Here is a 26,447-nt window from a genome sequence, read left to right on the forward strand (position 1 = left end):
GCTATTTATACCCATGTGTATATAGCCTAGCATGACAGAGGCAACCACCCAGGTGTCTGTAACTATTTGCACCCACATTGCAAAGACAAACCATTATCTTTCCTCAAACCAAACCAAATAGTTTTGTTGCCTAAACCTAACCAAGTAGTATTGTTGCTTAAACCTTACCAAACTTGAAAATAATAGAAACCACTGACATGGAATTTCACATGACTGTCAAATCTTAGTTTCCCAGGGCAAGACTCAAACCCCACTCTCACTGAGAAAAGCCTTATGCTTAACCCATTCATCCACCACAACTTCTTAAAAATGGTGAATTTGTCCACTCTTTAAAGTTAATGGTGTGAATAGCTAAATAGCTGCTGTGTGCTTATTTGCTATTTGTTTTATTTTTATTTTGCATCATTGCATGCAGCCTTCACAAAATCAAGATTCCAACCTAAATGGATGGGACAATTACGCACAGAAAAGTCGATTCCTTTGCTTTCACTTTTACTTTGAGTTCATTATAGGACCTGTACCTTTTCACTTTTACTTTTTGATCAGTGCGTCTACTTTTATCAGAGTTTTTTTTCCCACAAGTATCTGTACTTCTACACTGTTAGAAATAAGGGTTCCAAAAGTGCTCTTCCAAGGGTTGTGGTTTTATCCTGAACCATTTGCTTTTGAATAAACTTTTTTTTTTTTTTTGAAGAAAGGGCTTGTACCATTTTTTGGGAAAAAAAAAGAGTTCTTCAAGAAGAATTCCTTGAAGAACTGTTTCATCAATAGTTTGTCAAGGGGTCTTCATACCATAACATTCTCAGCAGAATCCACTGGGTGGGTTATAGATGAAACCCTTACCCATGGTTTCCACCAGGCATGGCTGCACCACGTCATGCCCGCACCATGGCAGCCGGAGCGGTCCGCAGCCATTTTCGACAATATTTGTGATTCCACCAGAAGCGCCAAGGTGCGTTTCAGACACATCCCAGAAGTGGCTTGGCAATTTTTGATGGATGCTGTTTCAATTAACTCAGAGGAAAGTGAGTGAGCAGGAAATCAGATACAGAAGAGGCAGGGAAAATCCGGTTAATTTTCAAAATAAAAGACCCCATGCAGACTCATGATCATAAAGACAGACAAAAAAGAAACTGTTTAACCATGTAGCCTGCATTTCCGTGGTAGAGGCACAAAGAGCAAGGAAAGAGGACCTAATCGACAAAATCTGAGCAAGTAAACATAATCAGGCTGGCAGAACGCTCCACTGCTGAAACATTTCTGAAACGCTGCTGGTGGGTTCTGCAGCCGAGTGGAGGACAGATCAGATCTGTGGCACACCGTGCCATGTCTGGTGGAATTTACTGGTTAGAACAGGAATAATAAAAGGTCCATCATAGACACTCCTGGGTGGGTTGTTGTAAGCACCCTTAGAATTAGGACAGGTTCTGAATAAAACCTCCAAATTACACCATAGAAGGGTTCTTTGTAGAACCTCTCATAGAGGGTTCTGGGTGAAACCTTTCACAGATAGTTCAAGGTATAACATTTTATGTTGTTTTCTAGGTGAAAAGGTTTCAAGTGGAACCATAACAAAAGTTTCTAACAAGAACCAAAAATGGTTCCATTTATGGTTCTAGTTAGCACCTTTATTTCTAAGAGTGTATTTTCAGTACATTTCATAGCCTTCATCTTTACCTTTTATGTAAGTAAAGAAGTTGAACCAGTACTTTCACTTTTAGTCTCTAGTCTTTTTCACTCACATATCTCTTCTTTTCTATCTGACTACAGAATGTGAATGTCCTTTTCCCATCTCTGACTAATAGTGACACTACAACAATGCAAAAGTGTAAATAAGTGTGAAAGTTAAAGCTCTGGTGCAAAAACAAACCTAACAACTGACATTCACACTGACTGCTCTCTCTCTACTGTATATTTGCACAGGAAAACTTTGCAGCCTACTGCATTTCATTATGAGAAATCCAGATGTGCTTCTTGGCTGCCAGTGAATGTCTTCAGCTGTGTATGACACTGTTGTTGGCCTCGCTGCACCGAGCGCAGACAGAGAAACGACGCCTCAGGGCAAGACTTTCTGCTCTCTCTCTCTCTCTCTCTCTCTCTCTCTCTCTTCTCCCTCTCTCTGCCATCTCTCCCTTCTGCTGATCTCTCACTCCTTTGTCTTTCACTCTTCTCCTCTTACTCACACTTTTGCACCCTCCTGCCTGTCACAGCTCTCATCTTTTTATTGTCAGGTCTTGCTTTTTTTCACCCATGTCCCTCTCCCTTGGCTCTGTCTCTCCTGCCCCTCTTATCACATCATCTGCTCAGAGAGACGAGGCTAGTCTGGCCAGTGACAGGTAGTCAGAGGGCATGTGGGAACTGGCTCCAGAAAGTCTGCCCCTATACCTACAGTACTGTGACACAGGCTCTCCTGTGCTTTCTTTTTCACACTCACGCACACACACTCACAGTCATTTGCAGCCTGCATTCACGGTGGAGCTGTCATGTCAAATGCCAACTAAGAAATTAGTCAAAGGAGTCTTCAAAGGAGGTTCAAAGAGTAAGTTGTTGCTAATATCTGTCGAGCCACACAACTACAAGAAGTTAGTCATTGTTTTGCAAACCCCAAGGCCTCAGCACTGACATTTACAGTAGACTCCAGCTCAGTGTGTCTTCTTTTCTGTTCTGAGGCGGCACAAAGGTTAAGGTGCACTAAATTGGCCAAAAGCATCACAGAGTCTTTTACTCAACAACTAACACCAGCTGTTCCTGCCTCTGACAACACTGACACTGGAGGTAGTTAGTAGATGATAGCTGGGAGGATGATAGGAGTTGGTTAGGAAAGTTTGTGGTGTGATTTCATTGATTTTCTAAAAATAATGAGGTACATCACAGTTGATTTTTACACACACCTCTGAGCCTTCACACCAGTAGAAAATCATTGTTCTGTTGCCCCATGGGATCACTGCAGGATAGTGATGAAAGTTTCTCTAACAAATGATTCTGTGCCATGAAATTAAATTCTTACTTTCCTCTTTGTAGTTAACAACAGTGACCTTAAAGAAACCCTGAGTACTGGACCGTTGTATCATTCTGCCCTCTATTGATAAAATTATGCAATTGCAAGATAAGTTCAGTCCAAAATGATTATTTTCTTTGTGTGTGCTCATTTAAAAATGTTTGGCAATTTAAGTAATGTGTTTAACCATATAATTTCTCTCACTGAAAGCATTACATGGATCACTTTTTACATGAATTAAACACACAAATCTACATGATCTAGTTTTATTGTTTGCAGTATACAAAGAGCAGGTTGCATAGGAATTCACCTACACTGAGCCTTGTTTCGACCTCAGCCAGACAGGTCAGTTGTCATGGCTGTTGTTGAGGCACACACTGAATCAGATCAGACACAGCTGACAGACCACCGTCTAGACAAAGCGCAGACCCCTTCCTACTATTGTTTGTTGGTGGTTAGTGGTGGGAGAAAAACAGGAAGAGTGTGTGACTAAGCCGGTAAAGAACCTGAGCCTGAGAGGAATAAAGACTTCCTGCTTTTAGATGTCCGTCTCACACATGAGCTGGCTTGCAGGCAGGCAGGATTATCATCAAGTTGATGTTACTGTATGTCTGAAAAAAGGATCCTGAACACTATGGGATGAGGAGCAGCTTTTGTCACACTGCATTGACTGCATGCCACCACATGGTGGCAGCATCACATAAAGAGAAAAAAGGTCACTATAGTTTTCTCTTTCTCTGTGGCACTCCAACTCATAGCCTATTTGTCTCTAATATTTAAAATTTGCTTTATAGGTTTGTATAATTTAGCACAGCATTGTCAAAATATGCTTTCAATGTGAAGATTCTAAAAGAAGTAAAATGATAATAACTAAAATAACTTTTGGATATCAGGCTCAAACTGGACCTTGCAATTCCTTGGCCATTGGTTTATCACCAGAGTAACTGCAGACTGTAGCTGCTGTTAGCTAGTTAGCTCAGTTAGCCGGTCAGGTAGCAGTCCAGAGCACCAGGGGAATGATTGTGATTATACCTCTAGCACAGGAGCTTTGGGTGGCGGGAGAAGGGGGTTTCAGGCCAGAGGTGAGGAGGATCCAGCGAGGAATGCTGGCAGTGTGTGCTGCCAGAATGGACACCAGAATCGGAGCTGGGCAAGCTGGAAACAGAACTGGACCCAGCAGCCTCAATTGATTTTCTCATGTAATTCTCATGAAGAAAGCAAATAACTGTATCTCGAAAAGTGTTTAACTATTTTCTTAAATCATCCGGGGTACCAGGGCACTCCGAGTTCAGAATTTTTAAGCAAAACGAAAAAAAAAAGACTTAATCGTCCTTTCCCCTCTCACCCTTGCCAGGAAGTGACAGTTTGCATCTGTGACGTGAATCTCTGAGGTGTTCTTTATATGTCAGGTAAACATAAAGTTTATGGATTCACAGAAGTATTTATACAGCACATACCTTACATTCTCCCCCTCATTTTTTGACCTGTATCTACTTTCCTTTGGCCCATGTGACTACAAGCACGCACATGCCTGCTATGGTAATGATGTCAACTCGTTGCTTCACCTTCATAAAGGTCAGAGAACTCACACATTTCTCACATTCTTGCTCCTGCTGTCTGTCCTTACCCCCACAAAGACGGGAGTAAATCTGTGTCCCAGACATAACATTAAGCAGTGATCATTTTCCCCATGCAAGGTGGTTGTTTCACCTCAATGTTTGAGTTAGTGGCACTGTAATTATGTCAGAATTTACAGCTGAAACACAGGTTGTGACATTCCTCTGCCAGCTGGAGGTCTGCCTGTAAATCTGGCACCTTTACCTGAGGATCCTCCCCTCTAAGCACACAGAAACCACTAGAACTGTCTGTCTGTGTGTAGTCACAGGTGTATGTGTGTACGTGCAGAGTGAGAGCAGGATGTGACTTGGTTTAATCAAGAGGATGAAGGTAGAGTTAATTATATTCTCTTAATTTATACAGTAAGAAGCCTCATTAGCTTGATTAATCTCAACTAAATGAACGCTGCAGATTATTTAACATAAAGAGTTGACATTTGATGAGCCAAGTTGTAATCAGATGACCTACTTTTGTTTGCTCATTTATTTGTTATTGACAAGGTAGAAGAGTTTCTAATTCACTTGTTCTGACTTCTCACTGGGTAAAATATAAAATGTCAGTTTTAGCGTATAAGGCATATAAAGCATTTGAAAGGTGATTTTGTGTTATTTGTCAAGTAAAATTTGACATACAGCATGTTGTTGCTCAGGGTAAAACATGGTATGTCAGAGACAGAATCATTGTTGTGTATTTCTGAATAGAGTGGTTGAGCGCAAAATAAATAATGAAAAAGTTTCAGGAAAAAAGAGTCACAGTACTTTCAATTTGACCTTCTTCCTCCTTATAATTGATTTAAACCATCAGTAAACCTGGATAAAGTCCAGAGAAGAAGAGAGGAAGAAAGTAAATCCAAGAAAGACAGTAAATCCAAAAGGTTTAGATGGTTGTAAAACATCAGATGACATATGACGACACAAGTGGACCTTGTTGATTGATTGGACACTATATAGCCCAGTGTATATAGAACATATTAGAGACTGATCCCTATTAAATAGAAAAAACTGAAAAATGTCCTAAATGTAATGCACTCCAAAACTGTACTAATCAATATACAGAGGAGCCACTGACTGTATAAAGATGGACAACACATCTGCACTCCTTCCCATTGTACAAAAATGCAGCGGGTGCTGCCCCAGCGCACTAGTGACTTGATTCCAATTGTGTGCAGAGCTCAGCAGTCAATCATGATGTGAAACCCCCTTTTTTATAGCATCAAATAATGAACTAAAAACAAATTGATCAGAAAAATCAACACTTGAACATACATCAGGATTCTAAGAAACATCTAAAATGATAGAAATCATCTCTGGGAAAAAACCTCTTAGTTTGGCTTGTACCCAGTTTACTAACATAGAGGGGGTGGGATTTATGATCTATAGTGCAGCCAGCCACTAAAGGGCGATCAAGATGTTTTGGCTTCACTTTTGAGGAGCCGTCATGTTGTTTATCTTTATATACAGTCAATGAGCGCAGCATTTGGCTGCTCAGGAGTTGGTAGACCTCAAAAGAAAGATAAAATTTATATTAATTTTGGACTTAATTTGTAATGAGAATGAATATTAATCCTTCCTGTCTACTGGATGTGTAGCAAAGCAGCACATTTGCCAACAACAACAACTTGATAAGATGATGTGTCAGTTTTGTGTACAGTTTGCAGCACAAAAGGCGATTGGCACCTTTCACAGATTTCATTTGTGTGGTAAAATGACATCATGCCATATAATGCCTGTAAAACACTAGAAATTCAAAATCTGTTTTAATAAGATTGTGGTCTTATGATATAAAATCAGTGATGTAATATAATAAGCAATAAGATGAAGTGTTCATGACTGACACGATTATCCTTACTGAACTACCAAATACTCTGCCTGTTAACGTCAACCAAATACTAGCAAAAACTGTATTTCTGGCCCATTGGAACTTGTGTTCAAGAGCCTCACACACATAAATACAAGTTTCAGTTCATCTGCATGACAAATAATCTCCAGCTACACCCACTCAAAGCCGTTTATGACCAGGTACAAAATCTGGGTTGCAGCCTCGCCATCTACTCATTTGCTGTAACTGTAGACTTTCCGACGCTCACTTGTTCAATAGTCTCAATGATCCCATGTATGAAAGGGCAGATTACACTGGCCAGGTGTTGTGGGAATGGGACACAAGGGTTCTTTTAGGCTTCAATCCACTGAGGAATTCACCATCATCACTTAGATTTGCAGATTAAAACTTCTGAGGGGTCCACTTAACGTTCCACTGGAGCACGACAGGGGTGAGCAAGTATGCCACTTATAATTGTCAAACAAGCTGGTGGCCGTTCACTCTGCAGGGTCACAGGATCTCATGGCAGAAAGGGATGGAGGGAGAGTGAGAGGCCCAGAGTCGGGCATAATCTGCAGCCAGAGGATCTGAGCCATGACTGTAGGAAGGGTCTGGGGCTGAGTCATAATGACGCTCAATGCCAATCGAACCCAGAAACCTTATGTGTCATTACACTTTTAGAAAGTGTTGATGTAGTCGGTAACAGTAAATGTTGTAAGTCAACACTGTGTGCAGTGTAGAGTTTAGAGTTATTCTATTAGCACGAAAGAGCTGGCTTAGACTCTGGTACTTTATTTGTGGCTGATCTGTGCTCCTAAGATCTCACTAGACAAGACCAAGAGTCAGCATGCAAGCAGTTCTCTGAGGCTGAACTTGAGCACAGTGGTCTTTTGAACTGAATGCTAATGTCAGTAAGATAACAGGCTCACAATGGCAGTGCTAAAATGTTGATGTTTACCAGCAATCATTTGATTAAAAACCAAGCTGTTAGACAAATTGAAATTTTGACTTGATGATTGTATCATATGAAAGAAGAGATGGTTGTTTTTACACAGAATTTTTGTACACGACTATACAACAACAACACCATATAAAATGATGGACAGGCATCGTTATTTGTGTAATACTGCATCAACAGTAGGCTGTTTCCAATTCCTGCAGGATTTTTTATTCAGCATGAATACTCAATAGAACCTGGACTTTGTTGTCTACCTATCTGTCATATGCTTTCCTCTGTAACTCTATGTTGAATTGTCAGAGCACTGCGAACAACAACAAAAAAAGGCTTAGCAACTGGAGTTTTTATTGGCTGAAATAAAATGCATTTAGAATTTAGTTTGTGGATCACATGCAGGCTGAACCACAGCAGGTGATCCGTACAGATCATGGACCAACAACGATCTGCTACACCCCTACTGCAAGAAGAGCAAAGAATGGCACAGAAGGCGTTTCTCGATGGAAAAGATGTTTTAGCTTTTCTCCTAAATGACTTCGGCAAGAGTTTGTTGTACTGGCTCTGCTGGTTACATTTAATGGTTGACTAATTGGTTGAAATTACACTACGATGTAATAGATGGTGAAAAACAGAGGGTTCATCCAGTCACCTGCCTGGCAGTTTTTTAAAGTGCTTTTCCAAACAGTTTTCAAGGATGACCTGCCAAATGGTTCTGTGTAATAAATCATATGGCATGTCAGTTAAATCAGTGACAGGCAAAGGGCTCATCCTCCAAAAATTGTCCAGTCAAATCACATTTGCTGTGTCCTCCTCGTGAAAACAACATTCATGTCACCTCACACGACAGTGTCAATATTTATGATGCACCATTTTCTACATAAGTGGCCATCTGCTCAGATTTACATCTTGTCCCCATTACCTCACAGAAAACAGCCAACTCACAGACTACAAAGTATTGGGCTGGTTGAACTGACTGAACCCTAAAACGTTCATGCAGGACTGCTTAGAGCCAGAATAAGAAGGCGGGGACTTTTAGTTTTGTATCATTGTGTTGTTAGTCTGCTGCTGTGAGGACTCTGGGGGTTCTGTGAGACAGAGAGAAGAAGACTGCAGGAGACCTGACGGTGTCAAAACACATTATTATAGTCCCCGCATGGAAAACAGCAACTGGACCAGACCTCACAGAGAGAAAGAAAAATAACACACAGAGGCAAAAGATAAAGAGACAAGGACAAAGGAGAAGAGAGGCCATAGACTTAGAGAGGGACCACATGGATAAAGATGTGATGTTCTGTGTTTTTGTGAACTAGACTTGGGAATCAGCTCCGATCTCCTGCAAGATGAGTTACTCTTTCTGTTGGACCTCTCTTCGTGTTTCCAAACTCATTCTACAGAGGGCCAAACAAGTGAAGAGTGCAAAGTGAGAAACAAAACTGCTTGTTAGTCCCTCAGGATGGCAGTCACGGAAAAGAGAAGTAATCACCTCTGTCAATTATTACCTCAATATAATCTTTTTGGATTGTTTTCTGAAAAGTTTTACTTTGTTCACACCTCTTTGCTGTGTAAGTCATGTCTTTTTTCTTATTTTGGCTGCTTGTATAAAAGAAAACAAATGATCTCATCTGTTCTGAGTTTGAAACAGGCCATTCATTAGTTTATGTGTTACTTAGCCTCCACACTAAATGCTCCATATTTCTGCTATTTAGTAGATGTCTGAATGGCTTTGAAACTCTTTCAGCTGTCAGTATCCATTGCCATTATATCCCCTAACTCCCCACCTCCTTACCCCAACCCCCACCCCTTGGCCTGGATCTGCAAAGTATGGCTCAGTCCGGCACCATGCGCCCACAGATAAGCTAAGCAAGGGTGATAACCAGCACTGTACACTGATCGTTGGGGAAAAAATCCTGGAGCACATCCTGGGGACTTGTAATCAGGTGAGTCGCACGCTGTCCACTCAACATGCACTCAACGCTCCATATCACACTCGTGCCACCCCCATCTGTGTTGCCGCTGCCAGTTAGTTCACCTCCAAACAATCATTCACACCCCTCTACATCCTAGAAACACCTCCTCACTACCAGCCTGACGCCTCCACAGCAGTCGGGTGTGAATCAGCTGCCCGTGCAGCAGACAGACGAGAAGCAACAGGGGTGGATGACATAGCAAGGTCATCCAGTCTGGAACAGATGCCACACTGCAGCCACTCCATCTAATGGGGCCAGTGATGATAATTAGGCCCACCTGAAGCTTGTTCTGTAGTATACACTGTCACACATATCCACACACAATGTTGGGGAAACTACTGTAGTTTACCAAACTACTAGCTAACAGAGGCAGATTTAGTCATTTTGGGGCCTAGGGCAATCACAAGTATTGTTGCCTCCACATTCCTTGTTCTTTCCCTTTTTCAATATTTGAATAAATAATAAGTCATAAATGTAAACTTTCATTTATGGTTGAATAAGGAGGATGCATTGAGGAGTCTCATAGGTTCAGGTAAAAAGCTGTTGTGAAGTCTGTTGGCACAGCAGCAGATACTTCTATATCTCTTGCCAGACGGCAGCAGGATGAACAGGTTGAGGCTATGGTGGGCATTGTCTTTTAGTGTCCTACTGCTTTCTCCTTTTTTCAACACCACTGGGATAGCTTTGCTTCATTTTTCACATCAGCTGGCAATGCTGAGTAGGAATATGGAGGCCCTAAGATACTGGCTACTAAGGAGAGGATAGGGAGCAATTTTTGAGGTGGAAACAGGAAAATGCTGATTTTTTTAGGTGAATTCATGGGATTTGGTTGCTGATATTTTGGTCACAATCATACATACATCCATCAGTTAGTTCCACAAGCCTGGATCACAATCATCACACCAGGGACTTCAGTGTAAGAAACAGAGAAGCTGGCGCCCCTTTTGCTGTATTTTCCCAGAGATCTGTGACTCAGAACATCATTAGCACACACACACTACTGTTATTCAAGTTCTGCAAAACACCCTTTACTGCCTCACCTTTTCCCCCTGTTTGCTCCATTCAAAGACTCAAAGTTACCAACACAGGCAGGCACATGGTACAGCAGACTGCGCTCCAGTTTTAGTGAACATGGCTCTCAACAAATCTAATTAACTAATTTGGCACTTATTTGAAATTTCAAACAGGGTAAAAATGATGGATAGTTTCACTGTGGTGTCTGATGCCAGACTTAACACAAGGGAAGTTTTCCAAATGCCAAATTCAAGCAACATTTGACACAAGGCATATGCTCACAGTGAGTCTAATGAGGGTGTATTCTAGTTTGGTCCCAGTCATTGTGTTGTTGATTGCTGCCTGTGCTGCCCCTCTGAGAGGAAAATGCCCTATTTATACATCCAATTACTGGTACAGATAGATAGAAACAGAACTAGAAGGTGCTGTGGTGACCTTTCAGTTGGCCAAAAACAAACCTCTGGTCCATGATAGCCGGATGAGAGGCCTCTGAGAGTAGCCAGCTGGACCTGTTTGAAAGCCCATCGCTCGGCCAGGCAAATAGGTCAGGGCAACAGGGCCAGAATCTCTGTAAGTGCATGGAAACCGAGGCTCTCCAAGGTCCTGGTCTGATCTGTCGTCAACCAGCAGTGGGTGTCCGGTCAGCGGTCAGCAGGTCGGCCCATTTGACAAGAGCTTTAAGGAGGGGACGGAGCGAGGGAGGGCGGAGGGAGAGCTGGAGGACAAGAGCCGAGTTGTGTTGCAACGACTGATTATGCGTGCCGCGGGGTTGGTTTCCTGGATGGTGTTTGTTTTGGAGCGGGTGGCTCCAGGCAGATGTTGCAAATGAAGGAGGTGCTGTTGTGTGTTGACATTGTGCGGAAAATCATCCCAGATGACATCTGATTGGTGTTTGAAGTGGAAATGTTTCCAATGACAGTGAAATCGCCAATATTGAACTATCGTCACACTTTTGATATGTGATATCTGTTACTGTATTCATTACTTTTCAGTAATTCTTACTAGTTCCTCAGAGCTGTCAGCTAGCTTTGCATATCACACTTGACTAGTTCTGAAGACTAAATTATCTGTCATCATGGGGTAGGAATCTGTCTACTTTGCTCTTGCTCACTTTTGCAGCTGAAAAATGCACAAACGGTGCTTTTAAAGGTATTTTTTGTTTAACAGATTTGCTTTTTCTAGGTCCTCAGTGCCTGTGGCATTGACACAATCAGCCTCCAGCTGTGCCCACTGCCCACACACATGCACACACACCATCCATCTGCCGATGTAAGCACACAAACACTGCATCAACAAACATCAGATGACCTTTTACCTCTCCAAAGCCGCCTGTACACACACAATCGGACACCTACAAACACAAGGGAGCACACACTCATCCACACACAAAAGGTGGTAAATGATATATGGCCCTGATAATGCCTGATATGTTTGATTACACATACAGGGCTTTGACAGACTTTACAGCTGCATTGTTGAACAGAGATAAAGAACAATCAGGCTCATAACATGTGACATAAAACACGATCTTCATGAGGAGGGAGTGTCTAGACTATATATTTTTCTGCTGTATATATTTATCTTATTTTTTTGCCATAGTTTTATACTTTAATGGGACAGGGAGTTTCTAAGTTTTGGAGATATCAGCCATAGTGATGTCTGCATTTCTTTAATATAATGGAACTAAATGGCATTCAGGTTTTGGTGCAAAAAGCGCAAAAAAAAAAAAAATGTCTCATCAGTTTCACGTAGCAACTATTTTCTTTCTACCAAATTATGCCCACCAACTGTATCATCATGCTACCTAGCTTACCGGTGCTAATGCTACAGTTCAGCAAAGGGGTATTTCGTCTGCATCTGTAAGCTTCTAGAAAGCAAAAATATTAACAACAAAACAAAAAATGCTATCTAATAATCTAATGTACAGTATTACAACTTCTTCCAGTGTCGCTATGTTTGTTGTTGTCAGGAACTTCTGACTTTGGGGTAATTTCCCCTCAGAGCATCTCCCTCTAGTGGATGTATTGCTTAACATCCATGCCAACATGAAGCACTTACATCCTTTGAAATTGATGCATCTATTTTTGTAAGCAAAGGGAGCATAAATGAGCCTTCAGAGGAAAAAACTATTTGGGGTTAAATGTCCAAAAACTTGAAATATATGTTACATATATTTTCTTGAGTTATGTACTTACATTATCCCAACTGTTTCCAAAAATGGTCAAACCCAAAGAAATACAAAATTCATTCATCTCAGTGGTAACTTCTAAGAAAACATGGCATATGTCAGATATGTCAGAGAGTGAGAAAGTCCACAAATGCGACTGAAATGTAATGTGAATAAAACTTAAAGCTATAATATACAACATTCCCACATTTAAATGTTACAACACACTAGAGATATGTTACACACTTTGTTGTGTACTTACATCATCCCAAATGCTTCAAAGATTGTTCAAACCCAGAGAAATCTGTATTTTATTCAATTGGCCATTGCTAGCTAGTTGCTAGTTGTTTTAACTTCCATGAAAACACTGGACATGTCCAAATATGTTGGACGCGTTAGAGAAAAAGTCAGGACTTGACTAAATATAACATGCGTGTTACCTCATCCAGAAATATGATTTATGCATAAATCACATCAGATAGTTTCTCATCAGCTGTGGCGGTTGTTTAACAATTAATAAAATAGAGACCCATAGCAGCAGAATGTACATATTGTGTGTTGAACTGTCACTTAGGTAAATTATGGTCTTATCACCTTTATTGGCAATTTATAAATGTTTTGATTTTACACTGTATAATAGTATGACCAAAACCAAGGATTGAAGATGCTTTTCTCACAGTAAAATAGCCTATAGATGAGTTTTTAACCACTGTATCCGCTTTCAAAATTGGCAAATAGCTGTTCAAGACACACATTTGCAGTGGTTTACAAAATATGAAACAATAAAACGCAACTTACACTCAAGGCACTCAAAGTTGCATCATTGCGCAACACAGAGACGGGTTGCCGAGCAGGGATAAATCAGTTCAAATCCTCCCTCCTTTGGCTCTCTGTGACTGGTCGGTGCCTGTGTCAGTCAGGGGGAGGGGTGCACCGCTAATTTCTATATGCCTGTATGTCAATTTAAGAGTCAGATTGCGTTGTCGTGTGTAAGTGTCAGTAGCAGCAGCGAGCCTCAGAGGACGTCCGCAGCGTCAGACTGGGATTTCTACACGTACTTATCCAGAGGAGACGCTGGAGACGTGCGCCTACCTGCTCACATTGAACCCTTCGCCTTTGGATACGGCCGCCACTTAAAACGCACACTTGAATCTGGTGGTGTTACTGCTTCTGAAGTGAGCTGCTGTGCAATAAACAGCGCGCCCGAGGGAAGACTCATCACAAAACTTTACAGAAGACTCTTTAACTTTGGAGTTACATCCAGCAGTGTACATCGAGTTCATGTGGTTTATCATCTGACTGAAGCGGAGCATTTCTTTTGGGGGAAACTTACAGACAGAAGGCTTTTGGAAAACATGTTCAGCAAGTGCTCCGTGGTGTTATTGCACGTCCTCTTTCTGGTGCGGGCGCTCTCAGCTCATGAGTGCACGCCGTGTAACCTGCGGACTTGTCCCGTCAAAGCCCCGCACAGCTGCGAGAGTGGCCGGACCGTGGCCAGGGATCCGTGCGGATGCTGTGACCAGTGTACCCGGCTAGAGTGGGAGCCCTGCGGCGGGCAGGACTGGGCGCACGGCTACTGCGCCCTGGGACTGACCTGCGCGTCTTTCAACACAACAGGACCAGCCACAATCCCTGAAATTGGAGTGTGTAAAGGTGGGTAACAGGCTGTCCTGTCATTTTTATTAAAGCGTAGAAGTTGTAGTGCCCTTGAGCGATTAAATGCTGTAAGTGTAGGGGTCCCACTTTATTTTATTGTTCAGGCCGTATTTGTATTGAATTAGACAAAAACTACAAATATATATTATATCAGAGGGTAATTAGCAAAAGAACTGTACTGCAAACTAAAGTCCACTATTTCCCACTGTTTAGCCCTTAGTAGACCTTCTCAGGGGGTAATTAGGGACACATTGCAACAGAACTGTACTGTAAAGTAAAGTGTATTTTTCCCACTGTTGGACTGTCTTTTGACTTTATTAGAGGATGAATTAGAGACACATTACAACACAACTGTACTGTTAACTTCTCTGCTATTTCCCAATTTAAAAACAATATGTGAAGCAGATCTACCAAGTAAAAGCCAAAATGATAGAGGCAGGGGGATGTTTTGTCTATGAGTGACTGCACAGACTCATTGTATCGTCTGTTGACAGATTATGTGATTTGATCAAAGAAGCAGGCATCAGTCTTCTGTCAGTTGTGTGGGACCAGCCAAAGAAGGTGTGTCTCAAGCAACAGATATGTGATTTCACTTTAGTTTTCAGTACAATTCTGTTGTAGTGTGTCCCCAGTTGCCCTCTAATTAAGTCCAATAAAGTGTGGAATAGAAAACAACAGATTATTTCTAATTTTTGTCTAGTGTAATATAAAATAAAACTTGTAATGCCTTATTAGAGCATGTGACCGGTATCAGATTTTTTTTGTAGGCAACCATGCCCTTCCTTGAAGTGTCTTGAGGACATCTCCATTCAAATGTCAGTCAAATCTTGACTGCAGTGACTGTCAGTGTTTACCTTGTCTCTCTGCCTTGGAGCGGCTCCCCAGGTCTGAGGGGCTCTTGACTGCCAGGAGAGGAGTCATGTTCAGCTGCTCTTTCTACTCCTCAAAGCTTCATTCACTCTCCGCTCTGAGGCATGACAATAAGATTGGCAGCAGTGATTTGGCACCAGGTTACACTTCAGCTTCACTAGACTCTGTTCTCTTTGCTTTACAACTAAAAGAGACATTAAAAAGGCACTGAATGAGGCGAGATAAGACAATAATGACAGTTTGAATCTGCGTGAGGGCAGAATTGTGGATTACCCAACAATAATGACTGTGCTTTTGCTTGGAATACGCTGTAATTTAATAAATAAGCTGCCTTATTCTTGTCTGTATTGTTTACACCAGTGTGTGCCTCAGAGATGTAATGGTTTGACAGCACGATTGCAAAAGTCCCCAGCAGAGTTTCGTTCGCAGTCTTGCCAGTCCACACTGTTAAACTAGGCTGTTGGATGGATGGATGTGCTCATTTAACGCACAATTTAAGCAACTTTCTGAACTTCAAAGACACCTCTTGGGTGTCAGGTTCCTCACAGTGAATGCAGTAAGTAGCAATGGCCTTCCCCTGAGGACCCCCCAGCCCCCTCACCTGCACTGTGTACAGCCTGTTTGGGAATGATTGAAAGGGACTGACAGGACTGTAGGAGAGAGTAAGCAGCCCTCAGTGGGTGTCTGGATCCTCTGACCCTGCCCTCCCATCATCCCTCTGTGGGGTGGTCCAAGTCCCTGCAACGGTTTTCCAGGGGTTTTAAGCTCCCCAGGCCATCCCAGGAGACGGTGCTGCTGATTGTGCCTCATGTACAGGTTAGGCTGGCGTCTGGAGGACATCTCTTCTTGCAAATTAACAGCTTTGGAAGGAGAGGGAGACCTAATGGCTCCTCTGATTGAGTCGTGCCTCTGGTCCTGTGGCTCCAGGGGCCTCGGAGTGTGCTGCTGACCCCTAAATCAGACACACGTACACACGCAATCTCAATATCCCTGAGGGTCTTGGTGGGGGTAAATCAACACCTCCCAGTGTGTTTTCAGGGGCCACAGTAGGCAGGCTGCTGGAGGCTGATCCCAGATTTCCCTCCTGGAGCTGCAAGAGTCTTAAAGTGATTAGACTCGCAATCAGGAGTAGGGGCCAAATGTTTCCGCTTTCTGATCCCCTGCTTCTCTGCTCACAGTTTTGATTTTCTGGGTGGCCATAATCTGTTAGTGTGGGCACAACAACTGACAACACAGGTGATATGTTGGATATTATTTGACAGGTACCTTGGTAATGCATCATCACCGCTCTTAATTTGTTGTTGTTGAAGCTGGGTCTGGGCAATATATCAATACTCTGATATGAGACTAGATATTGTTTTAAAATCTGGATATCAATATGACATAAGTGGTGTTTTGTCTTGATTTGGCTGCGTAAAGTGATAAAGGGTTGGGTAGTGCCTACTGAACTGGCATGTGACTATGAATGTCCACAGTAAAACACTAGGATGGACGATGATATCATTCTTGTGACTTGGTAAGGAGAAATAGATACATAACGTTAGTGCAATGACCAGCAGTCACAATGTTATGATAGTAAGAGGGCTCAGTGGTCAATGACTGTCAGCAATCAGCAATGAACGATGGCATCCCATCCCAAGTGATGTATTTTTCTGAACTTACCAGCTATTCTAGCTGTTCTATTAATTGCCTTTGCAAAGTATACCCAGGCAAATTGGAAGCTGAGCATTATAGGCTGAAGATCATAAAAAAAAATATGCGACTGAGAGTTTGGGATTATTGTTAGAGTCCAGAAACTGATGATGATGTGAAAGACTTGAGCCAGTTCTCAGCTAAGGTTGGTGTCATTATCACATGCTGATTTTTTAATCAGATGGGAGCACCTGATTGGGACATTCCTAGACTTAGTTGAAGTGTTTAAATCCAGGCTTTGTTGCTGTTAGATCTGGCTTGCATGCATGTAAAAAATGGTTGTAGCTTTCCAAAAACAATACCTGTGATGTTAAGATCAGTTATTCTCATCAAGGACTTTAGTATTTAAACACAGACGCTGAAAATATATCTAAAATCATCAAATAATGCAGTCTGTCGGGGGTCTTATGAGTGCACAGGCACCTACTCTTGGAAGAAGTCATCTGGGCCTTTAACTGAATCATATTTGCTTCAGTGATCAGACCGTCAATCAGGTGAAGCCTTTGTGGCTAAATGATTTGTTTTGATGTTCTCATTGTATTCCTGTCTGTCCTCCCACGCCACGCTTCCCCAAAGCTCCAGAGGCACTTAACATACCACGTAACAGAATGTCTGTCTAACAGGGACGCTATGTCCACTGCACTCCTTCACATGCCTTCTCCTTCTCCCTTCCTCTCGTATTATCTAATGTTTCAAAGACTTCCTTTTTAGCTCGCTATCAGCCAGAGGGCCTCTAGAGGTCAGCTTTCCCATCCTGGCCCTGGATGCCAAGACAAGCAGTCTCAATGGCTGGCTGAGAGAGGAATCCCCCTGGGATGAAGCCATAGACTTTGGCTAGAGTCATGCCAGACCAGATAATAGATATACCAAGGCCAGACCAGACCACAGTCATGCTAAATGAGGCTAAACTGAGGCAGACCAGCACAGAAAAAACTGGGCTGACTGGGATCAAGCAAAAAACAAGTTAATGAGTCTTTAGTATCCAGCCTTTCATTAATTGTTTTGACTTCCACTTCTTTTTCTACATGCCAGATTTAGCACCCCACACAGACAGGCACCCCTGCCACCACCACCTCAAAAGAAAATACCCTCCCAGGCACAGGAAAGCCTCGAGATGGAAAAAATGTGGAGCTCAGGATCATTTTAAGGTGAAAGGAAATCACAGGGAAAGTTTCGGTGTGGTTTATTGAAAAGGCTGCTTGTGCTTCGCCAGTCTCGCTGGCTGTCTGGGAGAGCTATTAACAGCGTTGGCTGGCTCAGGTTAAAGGTAGTATTACCTTCACCTCTTTCATTGGCCAGTGTTTACTGTAGTGCTTCTTGTGAGCATTGTCCATTACCAAGAAGTCATCCACACAACCAACCTTAATGTGAGGAAAGTGGTTGCAAAGATACTTTCTTCTGCAGTCACATTAGCTACATTTCCACTACAGGAACTTTGGGACTCGAAACCCCTGGAGCATTTCCAACGGAGGGACCAGGGTCTAAATTACCTTCTGGGGACATTATTTTACCTCCAAAAAGTCTCTGCATGAGGGAGTTGTACTTTCCAAAAGTACAGAAACTACTGGGGTAGGGCTTGCACTGAACACTTCTATTTGGTTTCTAGCTTCAGTACTTTTGATACTATAATTAAATAATATTGTATTGTTTTAAACACATAGTATTGAAAAAATACTTCAATACTTTTGATGAGCTTAGTTCCTGGAACTAAAGATTCTGGGTACTTTGGGTAGAAACACAGCTATTGATTTACTTCAACAGTAAAATTTATTACAGTAAGAGGCTGGCTTTACCCCCACAGCGGAATATCTGTTTTAAATTAATATGGATCAACACGTGTTTTATTATGATTTACAGCATCTAAAGGCAAAGCTGTGGAATTCTGTTTCTTTTCACTCACTTTGAGTCTTCCCATTATTGTTTCTCTGACCTCTAACTGAGAATGGATTTTAATTTTAAGGGGCTTTATTTCAGGTTGTATCACTACAGTAGTCCAGTAAATATACCATGAGGCACTTGTGTTTATTTCGGATGGTTAAACCTTTTCACCTTTACCTCTGGTGCATTGTTCTGGTGTGTAGCTGTTTGGAGAAGAAAGCCAGAGTATTATGATAAGCTCCAATCACGCTTCTACACTGTTGGTTGAGGCCTGAGAGCTAAAGGCTTGGGAAGGAGTTACTGAGTGTTACAGTTTGTCTCATCCTGTTTACTGTGCTGCCACTCTTGGCATGCTTGGACAACTGTGAAGGAGGGTAATTTGGGGGTATATGTGTGCGTGTATTCATGCATGCATGTGAAGGGAGCACTATGGGTGTTGTGTATGTTAGGGCTCTTTCTTTAATGGCATACATCACTCCCTAATACATTCCTTCCTATGGTTAAGTTTCGTCCAAGTTTGGCTTAGCCTCAGGGTACGTTCTCAGGGGGTAAGGCTCACTGGGCGATGGAACAATATGTGGGTATGGTGCAAGTGGCCTTGGTACAGAAGAGGCGTTCCAGCAGCGGGCAGAGATGGAAACCCTGGGAGGGCCCCATGCTGTGGAACAAAAGCAAACAAATGGGTTCAATGGCGAAAGTAGTGTGGCACGATGAGGAGGGAGGATGGATAGCAGCCCCAAAATACACTGGTCACTTCAGTAACGGTGGTGCCAGGGCAATATGTTGCGACACAGGCTGTAAGCTGGCTAACCCTTCAGCACTTTTGGGAAACAGATCTCACTTTCTGGCATATATTGCCTTGTGATTATGCTTACACACTCCAATGTCTCTTTTCATAATGTGATTGATCATGTGTGAGAGCAATGTTCTGTTCTGTCTGCAGCTAATTTCACTTATTACTAAACCCGTCGGTCTAATACTAGCCTTTTTATGCACATTTATGACTGTATGCTCAAGGACCTTTTCTGGTGGTAGTGATTCACAATTCTTGGAAAAGAATCTTGAAAAATTTATTTTATCAACTGCTCTGTTTTATACCCACTGCTGATGCCTCACTCCTTTTAACTGGCTGATAGGGGCTGCAAGTGATCAACAACTGCTAGCCTTGTCTAAAAACAAGGCTTACCTACTAGTCAGTCGCGAGCTACATTTTGGACCTTGTTGCAGCTCATAAACTCACATCCATAGAAAAGTTTTGCTTTATTTTAAGACAGAGCATCTGCACATTGATTCTATACCTGATATGATATGATATGATATGATATGATATGATGGCCGCTGTTGTATGTCGCTGCTGTGTGTCTTCGTGGTCGCGATATTGGGGTGTTGAAGACCTGCTAGTATCAGTAGTACAAATACAATGAGCCTCATGCATGAATTGTTTGTACAAACAGATTTGAGCTTAAATTGTGCATGCACACTATTTAAAAACTTTTGTGGCATTGATCCAGATGTTCATACTTTCCATTTGTTCTTAAGAAAGATCAATATATGAGTGCCCTCGACCATACGTAAGCCAGTATGCACAAAATCCAACTTGCTATGAAACATTAATGATGATGAAGAAAGAGCTATTCGCCTAATGAAAAACAGAAGATAATGCTATACAAGTACCTGCTATGATGCTCCAATGCGCTTGTTTTTTTGTCTTTATACTGAATCACCTGTCATATGTCAGTGGGTTGTTGCTTTGTGGTTTGCACATGGCACTTACGTCTGCTGCCCTTATATGGATATATTGGTGCATTTCCATTTGCTAATTGTAAATTTCCTGGCATGCACATCCAACTTGAGATGTGGTGGCATTGCAGTAGGTGCACAGCATCTGTTTCCTGGCAGAGATCTGCAATCTAATATACTTCTAGTTCCCACTCAAAATGGGTAAAACAGACAAACTGGTCCAAGTGAGAAGTTCATGTTCTTTCCCTAATGTGCGCTGCCCCCTCTGCTGTCTTCCACAGTCCTCCCTGACCATCCAGAGGCAGGCCTGGAGGACGAGCGCTGCCCCCTGATGACAGGCTGTGACAGAGCTGGAGGCCAGTGTGTGTGTGATGCCCGTCACTCTTGCCTGGGTTCTTTCACCTACCCAGACCAAGAAACCTGCATGAAGGCCAGCAAGTCAGGTGAGTCCTTTCCTTCCATCACGTACACATATATGGACACATACACACACAGAAGAACAAAATCAGAGCTGGAGGGAATAATGCTGTCCATTGAGAGGAGCTAATCCATAACAGATGTGGCTCTGAGGTGACTAATGCTACTTACATATCATAGTGATGACACATATGCTAAGGCTTTGTCTAGTGGTTACCCTCTCACCCTGAGTGGTGCCATTGTCTGTGACTCACTGATGACTGTGGTTTTTGTGTGTGTGTGTGTGTGTGTGCGTGCGTGTGTGTTTCAGAGGGTCGCAGGCATGATCACCGGGAAAGACACAGAGAGAAGTATGTGGGACCATCCAACCCGGCCTGCATGTTCTCTGGGTGTAACCTGACCGCTGAGGGCTGTGTGTGTGAGTCTCAGAGCTGCCACCACCACTTCGCCTACATCAACCGCAGCCAGTGCCAGGAAGCTGCAGGTAACCTCCAAATGACCTGCAACTGGAACTGACAACCACACAGCAGTCGAGCGACCAGTAGCTTTACTCAGCTCAAGTTATTTAGTGTTAAGATGTGGGGATTTGTACCTGAGTCTGAAATAGATTCTGCAGCTGCGAAGTTTCTTTTACATAATAGCTCAGACTTTGTTATAAAGTGGTCTGCAGCTTTGACTGCTTAAGTTCTTGCCTTGTTATACAAACCACCTCCGAGTGAAGCACTGAAATTCTTATGTCCCAGCTCATTATGTGTGAAAGGAAGCATATTGGCGCCGACCAATGAGAAAGCCCTGTGGCTCTAAATTTGGTCACCACTAAATTTAAGCAAAGTGACCTTTTAAAGGGACAATCAAAAATACATATTTTTCCTCTGGCCTGTCATGCTATTTATACATTTAGATAACTAAATACACCCACCAACTGTATCACATGGCTAGCTATCTCAGTGGTGTTAGTGTAACAGTTCAGCCAGTGAGGATGCCAATAATGCAGGCATCCCAAAATTAATTTTTTTTCTAACTTACTCCGGGTAGGTCATGAAAAATCCACAAAACTTCTCATGTTATATTCAAAGAGTGGGAAAGGTAAAGGAGGAGGAGGCGGAGGGAAAGAAAGAGAGCAAGACTGATGTCATGAAAAGAAAACAAGAAAGAAAGATGAGAGTGAAAGAAAGAAGGTGTGAATGTGACTGACACAGGAATAAAAACAGAAGAGAAGGAGTTCTTAAGACCGATGATGGAAATATGGAGTGTTGGAGATCCTCAGGTGCAGGACACGGTCCTTCAGGTGGAGATGCACAGAGTGTGAGATGAATGCTCGCTCTGTGTGGGAGGTAAAAAAGAGAATCACTGGATATAGAAATTCAGGAATGTGTGTTTACCTCTGCTCTGAGCAGCCTCTCTGATTGGCACTTCTGTGTGAAAAATGTTATTGGCACAGACAGTTTAGCTTCCTCATTTAGATTGTGAGCTGTCTGGTAGATAGACAGGCGCTAAGTGGTGACTGCCTCCAGATTGACATTTGCAAAATTGGACAGGATTGCCACTGAGTGAACTCACTGAACCTCTGTGTGTGTTTGGTAAACCTCATCTTACTGAGCAAGCTTTTCCCAGCCAGAAAACTGGAGCACTGTACTGTAAACCTGAAGAAAACTGGTTTGGTGTTGTAGTGAACAGATTAAAGGGTAGTTTCATTTTTTTTCCAACCTGGATTCTATTTTCTCAAGTTTTTCTGCCTAAGTCTCTAATGGGGACCACAATTTTTGAAATGAGTCAAGAGTAAGGTATGTTTTGTTTAACCAGAAACAGCTGTTTTATTGCTCTCGTCAAACTAACCAGACTCCCTTTGCAAAACTATAATTTTAACATTGTCATCTTCATTCAAACTCGACAGAAACAATATATATCTTACCATAAATGTCTTGACTCATCTTTCCACTGTCAAATTGGGTCCAGGTTCAAAAATACTGAAGTTACCCTTTAAGTCTGAAGCATGTGACTATGACTGCTCACGTTTTTATCCACATGTTGTTCTCCTTTGATACTCAAGGTTCTGCCTCCCTTGCAACAACAGCACTTTACGAATGTGCCATGGAAACATATTTGAGGTTATTAAGTCTGCAAATAACCCAGAGGTTATTACAGAACATGAGCCATTTACTCAGTAAATCCCACAGGAAGTGTGTTCATCAAATATTCTATTGTTTGAAGTCTAGTGTTACAATGAAAGATCTGCTCCTCTATGTTTTCTGACTCCCTCATCTCAAAGCCTGAGCCTAACGGATGACAGTTTAAACTCACACCAGTGAAAACTGTAAACAACATTTTTCAGCAGCTTATGAGTTCTCACTGCAACACACACACACACCCTTCTGATGGCCCCTCATTAAGTAAGAGACCAGGATGTGTGTGTGTGTGTGTCTGTTATGTCTGTAAGTATGCAAGTGCATGCAGAAAGATGCACACACGTGTCTGTGTGTGATAATTATCTTGTTTGTGTAGATGTCTCGGCAGAGATTTTTCTTTGTCTGTCATCAGAAAGAGCTTCCTCTGCGTCCAGACCGGGACTCTGTGGTTAGGATCTTATTCGCTCAGTCATGTTGGACTCTTGCGTCCGTCAACCCCTCGTTGTCCCGACAGAAGTAGTTATTAAGATCTGTGTTAGCATGCCCTGCTAGCAAATGTATCCTGTAAACCTGCACCCAGGCATGAAGCCTCACTTGTCTTCACATGAACATGCACAGCTTCTTCTTCTTCTTCTTCTTCCCGAACAACATGAGAAAGAAAACTTAAACCATCAGCTGAATGATACATCTATATAAATTTACCTATAAACCATTTTAGTAATTCATCAATCATTAAATACATTTTTTGAGAAAATAAATTAAATATTTTAAGTTTCCAAAATGTGTATAACTGCTCAATTGCTTAGTCTTGGATGAAAGTTAACTGAATACCCTCAGACATAACTGGAGTGTTCAGAGATTAAATGATTAAACAAGAAAATGATCAGTGGATGAATCATTAACAAACATAATCCTTACAATAGGTGCACCCCATGAACAGGATACCTTTGGAAAGTAGTAAGATGAGTAAGCATGGCAAATAAAAACCAAAATTCAATTTTGAATTTAATACAGGATATCTCAACAGTCAATTCAAAGTAAAACATCAGACCATACATCAGATGACAAATATATCCATGGTTAATGAAAAACATTCTTACTGGCTTGAATGTGATAAATCGTACAGAACATGAGACTGAAAATATAAAAATGCTATGCATTAAATCAGACTTTGTTCCTCAGCACAGACATCAGTCGAAACATAGGTTCTCTTCCTGAGATCTGAGAGCTCACACATGGTAATGGTTTAGCCTCTCACTTTCTGTCTGACGCACTCAGCGGTCTTGTCAGCTCATCCCTCCGCTGTGACTCACTGTGATCTGTTAAAACTCAACATCTTTTCTGCCTCACTACCACAGTTGGTGTTCAGTCACCTAATGCTGCCTCTTTTAGTTTTACCGGGATCCTGTTCTCAAGACACTGATGTAATTTGGCGGCAAATGCTCGGTCGGAAGCGACATGGTGCGCCAGACGTATTAGCCACATGTCAGGGAAAAGAGGATGTGATAAGTGTAGGAGAGGGAGGGGGGAAGGCAGATGCAGGAACATAGGAAATCACAACAAGCCACTTTGGTTGAGATATTTGTGTCATGCCCCAGGGTCTTTGGAGGGTGGTGTTTGGTAATTTTACACTCTAGGATGGTTTACATATTTCATTCATGATAAGGCCCCTAACTGCTATTTTCGAGGAATTCCCCTGCTGGTGCTCACTGACAGGAACAAGCAACAGCAGTCAACAGTGTTTAGGTGATTCATACAACTGGCATCACTTAATACTAACATTTGCTAGTGACAGTAGAAAATCCAAGCTAAGCTGAAGCAGTCAAGTTGTCTACCTTCTTACTCAAGCCTTCAAAAACAGCAGTCCACAAACTAATGTTGGTTCACACCTGGTCAGGACCCGAAATGGGTTGTGGACCATTTCTGTGGGGTTGCCAGTTAGCAGAGAAATATGCATACCACATTTCCACAAGTAGTAGTAGGCAGCGCATAAAGAGAGACACCATGACATTCAACGCAGAGGCAAAATACAGCTGGGGTTAAGAAATATAAGAGCCACTTCACCAATGGTTTAAAACTATGAACCAGGACTACCAACATAACTAACAAAAAGTCACATTTGCAAAACTGCAAAAATTGGAAACTTGGCAACTACTTAGTCCAGGCATGATGTGAACTGTTTGCTGTCACTAGAGTGGTTTAGTACAAAGCTTTGTTTCGATTTGCTCCTGTTTGCCTTTTTGAAGTTACTACATTAGACTGCTAATACCACAGACCTATATACATAGACACCGCATTGACTGCTTTGGCCTGTTACTGCGATACGTCAAATTTGCCGCCATATGTACGATCCAAATGCAGTGTCTACAATATATGTATAATATGTAATATATGTCAGTTATATGAGTTGATACAAACTCAACACTTTTTGATTATTACTGTGACGTACTTTTATAATGAAATATTATATTAGAAATATTTTATGTACGACTTGTTATGTTCTTTATGAGTTTATGGATGTAGATGTTATGGATCCTGGTGAGACATCAAATTTGTCTTTTGGGTCTCCAACAGAGTAAAATCTGTCCCTCGCCGGCATGGGGAAGTTCACGAACAGTTCATCAGACAGGGAATCAGTGCCCACTGTGGTGCAATGGCACAAACTGACCTTGCTCCCACAAATTTACTTGCCCACCTATGCCACCTCTGTCTTGCCTCTCTCTGCCCTTGTGAAAGGACTGTTAGTTCTGCTTGGCTGCAGCCTCTTTGTGGCAGAGCTATTACTGGCCGAGCCAGACCGCCACTGGCTGGCAGGGGCGTGAGACGTCTCAGGCAGCACTGTGTGTTTGTGTGTGCTGTCTGCGGAAGCTATGGCCCCTGTTGCACCCTGCTAGCTGCTCGTTTCCCAGTGTGTGAATGTTTGTATGTGTGTGGGTAGTGATTTCAAAGAGGAAACAAAACTCTTGTGTGGTGATTGAGACAAAGAACTTCCCTTAAAGGCACGTCGGGATTGCTGTCAACCCACTCACTACTCGTGGTCAGCCGCTAACCAAACCAGCCAGCATTAGGCCAGTGGGAAAAGCCAAGACACACACTCATATGAAGTCTGAGACCATTCCTGCATGTCCAGCTCCAACCATCACTCCATTCACTAAATCTAGACTCAAAGCCTCAGCTCATTGACCCAACCATAACCATTAACAAATCAAAGACACCCCAACTGCAGCCTAAGCCAAGTCCCATTGTTCTCAGGCACATTTCTCCTATCATCAGCCATTCCTTTCCTCCTTTCCCTGAAAGGGAACAGATTCATATGGCCAGAATCCATACATAACTCAGCTGGCTCTTCCACAATTTATTCAACATCTGTCTGCACCACAGGCCCCCTGTAGACAAGTTATTTTCTTAAAGATTGTGTCCTCTGAGTGGCAGTACACGTGACACATGTTCAGCTATGTTTCCAGTGCTTTATTTACAGCACCCTGGAGAGCAGTATGCTCACCCTTTTCATATGCATATTGTGGTAGATGTA

The 26,447-nt window shown here is 42.3% G+C and overlaps 1 protein-coding gene across 1 annotated transcript in view; it reads left to right on the forward strand.

Moving 5' to 3' along the window:
• Nucleotides 1-13,749: 13,749 nt before the first annotated feature.
• LOC146310609 (cysteine-rich motor neuron 1 protein) overlaps nt 13,750-26,447 on the forward strand; it is a 45,376-nt gene continuing 32,678 nt past the window's right edge. The window contains exons 1-3 of the mRNA XM_084742883.1: nt 13,750-14,189; nt 20,654-20,815; nt 21,100-21,273. Of these exons, the coding sequence (XP_084599009.1) occupies nt 13,892-14,189; nt 20,654-20,815; nt 21,100-21,273 (634 nt within the window). The 5' untranslated portion in view covers nt 13,750-13,891. The remainder of the gene's footprint in view (nt 14,190-20,653; nt 20,816-21,099; nt 21,274-26,447) is intronic.

The sequence above is a fragment of the Lutjanus erythropterus genome, chromosome 18, assembly GCF_056507025.1.
Source record: "Lutjanus erythropterus isolate fLutEry1 chromosome 18, fLutEry1.hap2, whole genome shotgun sequence".
NCBI lineage: Eukaryota > Metazoa > Chordata > Actinopteri > Lutjaniformes > Lutjanidae > Lutjanus > Lutjanus erythropterus.